The sequence below is a fragment of the Haliaeetus leucocephalus genome, unplaced genomic scaffold (assembly GCF_000737465.1).
Source record: "Haliaeetus leucocephalus isolate CR32 unplaced genomic scaffold, Haliaeetus_leucocephalus-4.0 Scaffold536, whole genome shotgun sequence".
Taxonomy (NCBI): domain Eukaryota; kingdom Metazoa; phylum Chordata; class Aves; order Accipitriformes; family Accipitridae; genus Haliaeetus; species Haliaeetus leucocephalus.
The window spans coordinates 7,773,286-7,779,790 of NW_010972972.1; the positions used below are offsets into that span (position 1 = coordinate 7,773,286).

General features: G+C 65.7%; 1 protein-coding gene across 6 annotated transcripts; it reads right to left on the reverse strand.

Annotated features, from left to right (window-relative positions):
- Positions 1–279: 279 nt before the first annotated feature.
- Positions 280–5,787, reverse strand: ARFIP2 (ADP-ribosylation factor interacting protein 2). 6 transcript variants are annotated; one of them, XR_774941.1, is made up of 8 exons: positions 5,527–5,787; positions 5,233–5,368; positions 3,500–4,352; positions 2,397–2,512; positions 1,926–2,147; positions 1,441–1,598; positions 1,157–1,331; positions 280–811 (listed from the first exon to the last, which is right to left on the reverse strand). XR_774941.1 is itself a non-coding variant. In XM_010576718.1 (7 exons), exons 1-7 carry the CDS (start codon positions 5,689–5,691, stop codon positions 656–658), a joined length of 1,128 nt encoding a protein of 375 aa, XP_010575020.1. In that variant the 5' UTR covers positions 5,692–5,780; the 3' UTR covers positions 280–655. The 6 variants fall into 6 exon arrangements, 4 of the variants coding, with proteins under 4 accessions (XP_010575020.1, XP_010575021.1, XP_010575022.1 ...); XR_774942.1 differs by having other exon boundaries at positions 5,233–5,341; positions 5,527–5,785; XM_010576718.1 differs by lacking the exon at positions 3,500–4,352 and having other exon boundaries at positions 5,527–5,780.
- Between the last annotated feature and the right edge of the window lie 718 nt (positions 5,788–6,505).

Consider the following 6,505-nt stretch of genomic DNA (forward strand, 5'->3'; position numbering starts at 1 on the left):
CCTGGCCAGACCAGCGGGCTGGGAAGCCACAAGCCCCCCCAGGCCAGGGAGGGGACCCGGCTGTCCGGGTGCCATCCCTCCATAGCTTCGTCTTCATTTGGAAACGAACACTTCTGCCGCAGGGCAGGGGTATTCCTGGGCTGGGCCCCAGGGAGTGGGGAGCCCCATGGAGGAGGCCTGGGGGGGGGGGCACGCTCCCATCCTGTCCCAGGGGAGGCAGAGGGAGAGCTGTGGAGTGTCCCACCCCACCCAAGGCATGCGGTGGGGTCTGCTGGGAGGGGTCTGCTGCCCCCCCCAGGGTGCCAGGAAGCAGGGAGGGCTCCCGGCTGTCGTGCCGGGGGTCCATGCTAAGGGAGCATGGATGAGCTGGGCAGGGCTGGGCTCTGCCCCAAGGGGGAGACACGGGACGGGGGAGCCCCAGCCTCTCCGGGCTCCTCTCCCCAGGCAGGACCAGGGCCCCGCTTGAAGCCTCCCACTCCCCCCCCAAACCAGGCCCCCTCATGCCCAGTGGGCAAAGCCCAGCTGCAGCAGGGCCCAGGCCGCGTCCCCTGCTCACTCTGTGAGCACGCGGCCCAGCCCCGCGCCAGCGGGCAGAGGTTGGAATTCAGGTCCATAGTGCCCCCAGCCAGAGCACGCGGGGGGCAGAGGGGGCGGCTCACTGCTCCTCCAGCCAGGAGGGCTTCTCAGCACCGGGGGTCTTCAGCTTGATGTTGAACTGCTTGAGGGTCTGCTCCAACTGCTGCTGGTTCCCAGCGAAGTAGGCAGAGATGGCGTTGTGGAAGAGCAGTAGCTGCTTGTGCATCACCTTGATCTGGGAAGAGCAGGAGGGGTCAGCCTGCAGCAAGCCAGCTCCTCTGCCCAGCACCCAGAGAAAGGGCAGGGAGCAGAGACACGGCGCCCACCCAGTGCAGGAGGGGGAGGTTGGAGCTGCTGCCAGCAGCTCCCAAAAGCTAGCCCTGAAAGCCAGGAGAAGGCCATGAGGCAGGAGCCATGACAGCGAGAGGTGGGCAGAGATGGGCACTCCCCTGCCCTTCCCCGTTCACAGGTGCTGTCCACCCAAAGAGAGATGTCAGGCAGGCGGCTGCAAGGCAGCACGGCCAAGGGACACAACACGTGCACGGCAGACCCCCAATCTGCGCCCCACGGCCCTCCCCACCTTGTTCTCCTCCAAGAACTTGAGCTTGATGGCCACATCAGCACGCAGCTTTTCATACTTGTCCTTGTGGCTCTGGAACTGGCTCTGGGCTGCGTCCAGCCGGCACAGGGTGCTAGCATCCCGAGGGCCCATGCTCAGCTCCTCCAGGTCTGTGCGGTATGCATCGTACTCCAGCCTGTGCAGGGACAGCCAGTGTCGGAGCTACACTGCGGCTCCGCAATTCCCCCCCGGGGACGCCCGGCACCCATCAGGAACCCGGCCCGCGGGCCATGCTGCCGTTCTACCTGGCTGTCTCGTACTGTTTGACCGTCATGAGTGTGTCCTCCATGGTCTTGTTCACCAGCGTGTTGATGCTGGAGACAAAGAAGTTGACAGCCCCCAGTAGTGTTTCTCCATTCTTGCAGAGTAGTTTCTGTGTTTCTGCATTGTAACCAAACTCCTCCTGGGAGAGGAGGACAAGTCAGGGTCCATACCAGCAAGGCCCCCTCTCTCCTCCCACACGCCCAGAATCAGCCTGGCCTTGGGTGCTCCAAGGAGGTGCTGGGACACAGCCCTTCACGCTCTCCCCTGCCACGCAGCCTTCACTGAGCACTGTTATCCCCAGCCTCCTCCTGCTTCTCCTCAAGCACCTGGGGTGCTGTGGAGCAGAGAGCTGCCCCCCCATGCTGCAGAGCCCAAGGTTGATTTGGGTCTCTAGGTCTCCTCCCCAGGCACGAGGGGCTGCAGCACAGGCAGAGGCAAGGCAGGTGCCACCTCCCCGTGGGCATACCTGCAGCTCAGGAGACTTCTGGCTGAGGTCCGCAAAGGCATCCCCCAGGGCATGCTGTGTTTGCACCAGGCTGTAGAAGTGGTTGGTGAGAGCCCGTGCGAGCTGCAGCACACACTCGTACTTGCGCTTTGTCTCCCGGAGCAGCTCAATCTGTGTCTCCAGCTCGAGGTCCACTGTGCGGGAGCCCCGGCCAAACCGCTCCGAGATCAGCTGCTTGGTACACTGCAGGGTGAGGGAGGAAGGCATCAGGAGGCCCCAGGTCCCTGGCCAACGGGAAGGGCTCCTTGCTGTTGCAGGCAGCTGCAGCACAGCCGTCCCCACAAATTCTGCAGGGAGATCCCCAGATGCATCCTCCACCTCCCACTGCTCCTTCGCCCCTAGTGCAGGGGCTGGCCCAACCCTCCTCAGCCTGCTGCGCGGTGGCCCCGGCAGCGTGCCAGGCCATCCTGATGGTGCCGGGAAGCAGCTCACCTTGTACGTGTTGATACCCCATTTCTTGACAATGTCAAACTTCTCCACGGCGATGCCACGGACAACTTCCTCTCCTCCGACGGCTGGGCTGGGGTGGGGCTGGTGCAGCCCAGAGCCTGGAACAGACACAGCCCCACATGGGATCAGCTCAGCAGGGCAGCAGCACCCGTGAGGGCACAGGCCAGGCTGCTCACTCGAAACCAACAGTGCCTTCACCGCGGCTGCACCCAGAGGGCTCAGGGCACTGGGAGGAGTGCAGGACTGCCACAGGGCTGCACTGGGGTTCAAAGCCCATGCACAACAGGTTTGTGGTCCAGGCAGTACCCAGCCCTGCCTGGGAAGCTGCCACTGCACCTGCTGTGGCGCAGCACTGGGCACCTCGCCCCACTCAGGCCCCAGTCCGGAACAGCTCTCCCCCACCAGCAGCAAGGGTACAAGCTGGCAGCGTTAATGGGCTTCAGCCCATCTTGCACTGCTGCATGCCTAATTGGCTTGCAGGCGTCACGAAGCGACACCTCGTGCACACAGCAGGGAACCTGCTCCTATGAGCCCTTCCAGAGGGGTCCCACGCAGGGTGCTGGCAGCAGTGGCAGCTGACCCCACAGGAGAAGGCACTGACCCCAGCCTACCTCATCACCAGCCCAGCCACCCCTGCTCTTGCAGACGGGGCCCCAGCGCCTTTCGTGCTGCACCGTGCTCCTCTCAGCCCAGAGCAGTGTCCTGCCTGACCCCTCTCCTCACCAAGCGGGCCAGAGGAGAGAGGAGGTAACTGGCAGCGCCTGGGGGAGGCAACCCCTGGGGGCTCCTCGCACAGCCAGGCACCATCTGCATCTCACCTTTGAGCCGCCCGGTGCCCTGGCAGCACCGTCCTCTCCCCCCAGACCCAGACCTTGCTGTGGCTGCTGGGGGAGGCGAGTGCTGGTCTTCCTCCCACAGCAGCGGGCTTGCCTGCCTGCACACTGGTGGCTATGTGGGGCTGCAGCCAAGTCTCTGTGCTCTGAGGGACCCCAGCACTAACCAGGCACCCTAACCTGGGGTGAGGGGCCCAAGCTCAGGCGGGGGGGGCCGCAGAGCGCCAGCCAGGGGCTGGGTGGCCACAGTACCTGCTGAAGCACCAGCCTGGTTGGCCATCCTGCTGGCGGCAGATGCACTGGGGGAGACAGATGGTCCTCGGGGTGGGTGAGGTTGGACAAGACAGCCTGGAAATGGAGGGGCTGGCAGGTGTTGAGCAGAGAGGGGCAAGAAGAGATGGGGCGGTGTGTCGGGCACGGGGGCAGGAACAGCCAGGACAGAGGATGAGTGTGCAGGCGGGATGGCAGCAGGGGAGAGCAAGGGGAGCAGATGAGTGCGACGTGAAATCACAAGACACAGCTGGCTGACAGACGGATACCTCCCGCACCAGGTGCTCCCTCCCCACTCCTTCTGTCCCATCAACTGGGGTCACCGTGCCCCGTGAGCCGAGAGCTGGACAGGCCCAGCGTGACAGACAAAGAGTAACAGCAACCACAGCACACATCTTCTTCTGCCACCCGCTTGTGCTGCTCTTCGGCACAGCAGGCTGCGAGCAAACGCACACGTCCTCTCTGCCTGTGCAAATCCACTCACTCAAGCCTAGCACAGCACGGAGCAGCTGTCCGCTGCGGCAGAGCCCACTGGGGCAAGTCAGGGGACAGAGACTCGTGTGAAATAGGACCATGAGGGACAGAGGGCGAGAGACACAGCTGCGCCAGAGCTGCCTCGGCAGTGCCAACTTGGCCTGGCCCAGCCCAGTACCACCAACGCTCACCGTGGACCCACTGGGCCACCGCTGCCCCATGCCTGGGCAGACCTCCCTGGGGGGTGTGGGTAGCAGCAGGGCCCTGGGGCTGTGGCACTCTTGCTCACACCGCTGCCTGGCAGGCAGGACGCTCGCAGCTGGGCCTTGCCACCAGGAGCACCCGCAACCCCAGGACCAGCCTGAGCAACAAGAAAAGGAAATGAGCGGAGACAGTAGGGCTCAGAGCCGCCCTGTCCTGTCCCACCACGGGCAGGCCATCCCCGACGCAACCACCGGCACCGGCGCATCCCCAGAGCTCCCCAGGACCAGAGAAGAGGTGGGACACTGGAGTCTTTCCTCACCACTGGAGGAAGAGCCTGAGAGCTGCTGTGCCTCAGTACGCTGTAAAGCCCAGGCACCACAAGCCACTACCTGTGGCCCCGGGGTCCCCCACACGACCGGCCGGGCCCTCCCCAGCAGGAGGCCCCACACCTGCAAGAGAGGGGAGCACCCAGGGCCCAGCCTTCCCATGGCACCCCATGCAGCCTCCCTGTTAGTTATGGCATTCAGGGAGCACCAGAGGAGGGGGGTTAGGGGGTGGCGGCCCCTCCAGTCCCAGGCAGCCAGGCTCCACCAGCCCATCAGTAGAGCCCAAGCCCACCAGGGAAGAAAGGGAAGGAGCCGCCTTGCACTGGCAGGAGCCGCCATCCCGGGGAGGAGGCATTGTACCGCATGGTTGAGGCTCAAGACAGAGCTTCTGCCTGTGCACAAGACCCTCCACAAGGCCCGGCCGGGGGTCAGCCCTCCCTGCCTGGCACCACCACAGGCTGTGCCCCAACAGAGGGACCAGGCTCCTGGGCCCTGGGGCTCAAGCAGCACACCTCCCTCCCCACAGGCTCCCACAGCTCGACAGGGAACAAGAGGGTGGTGAGGCGAGCTGTGGCCTCCTTCCCATGACGGAGCCTCTCCATCCCACCTCTGCCGTCATGTGAGGAGCAGCACTGCCCTTGGCAGGCAGCCCCAGCTTTCCCCCACTGCCCCAGCCCCATCTGCACAAGCCTGTGCCACGGTCCAGCCTACCTTTGATGGTGCTGGTGGGGATGATGCCTTCAGCCGTACCCCCGTAGCCGCCAGAGACGATGCTGGTTTCATTGAGGTTGGGCCCCGATACCATCACCTGCTGCAGGTCCTGGAGCGGAGGGAGGAGCACAGGCAGCTGAGGTGCAGAGCCGGGACGCACGGCTGAGAGGATGGCCCGGCCCTGAAGCAGAGGGCCTGGGGCAGAGTGGCACGGCCCTGCCCTGCCCACCCCACACAGCCCAAAAAACAACATCCCAGCGTCCGGCACGTCCCCACCCGGCCCCAGCCACAAACCTGCTCCAAGCCGTCATCCTCTGGCAGGCTGCCCGTGTCCCCGTTGCTGCTGATGGGGATCTCCATGGTGGCGGCCTTGCTCATGATCCCGTCTGACATCCTCAGGGCCTGCAAGGACACAGACGCTCTACTGGAGCCTGGGGACCAGGCAGAGACAGACACCATCCCCGTGCGGCTGGGGTCCCGGGGCTTCACCCAGCCAGGGAAATCCCAGGCTTCCCAGGCCAGGAGCCCATGGGGCCAAGGCCTGGGCTGAGCTCCCGATGGCCAGGGAGCAGGCGGAGGACAGCAGGCAGCTGGACCCACGCTGGCAGCCGCATGCACTGAGCAGCCTCTGCGGCCACTGCACAGCATGGCATTCTCTCGGGACACGCCACCCCGGCCCTGCCTGCAGCCTCCTGGCACCGAAAACGCTCCTGGCAGAGCCGCATGTCCCAGAGGAGCCAGCCCCAGCTCTGGCTCACGGTACTGGAGCACGGCTGGCGCGTTCCCTCCCGCCCCTTCAGCCCACGGCTTGCACGTTTTGGAGAAGAAATGGTTCTCCCCCGCCCCTCACGGATCTCCGGGGCGCAGCAGCGGTCCGTCTGTCCCGGCTGGGTGGCAGACCATGCCCCGGGACAACCGGGGCTTTGCAGCAGAGCAGCTCCTGGCCCAGAGCCCGGGAAAAGGGAGCCAAGAGCCACGTCGGCAAGCCAGGCTGCGCACCGGAGGGAGGAGCAGCAGCGAGGGCCCCGCTGCACCCAGACCGGTCCAAGCACATTCCCAGGCAGGTGGCTCCGGGCACCCCAGAGGGGCCGTTAGCCGCCTGCCCTGGCGGGGCCGCAGCCCCGACGGCGGCCGGACCCCCGGGAGAGGGCCCTACCCTGCCTGGAGGGGACGAGGCCTGCGTGCCGACAACGCGGCTCCCCCCGCGGCAGCCCCCGCGCCTGGGGAACCGCCCCCGCAACAGCTCCCCCCCCCCCGCCCGCCGTTGCGTAAC

Bases quoted from the DNA above. Each gene is read 5' to 3' on its own strand.
- ARFIP2 (XM_010576717.1), bottom strand. From the start codon at position 5,691: ATGGTGTCTGTCTCTGCCTGGTCCCCAGGCTCCAGTAGAGCGTCTGTG. The intron at 5,369-5,526 runs GTTTGTGGCTGG...TCTGCACCTCAG, and splicing joins AGGATGACGGCTTGGAGCAG to CTGCCTGTGCTCCTCCCTCC. The intron at 4,353-5,232 runs GTAGGCTGGACC...CTTGTTGCTCAG, and splicing joins CCCCACCAGCACCATCAAAG to GCTGGTCCTGGGGTTGCGGG.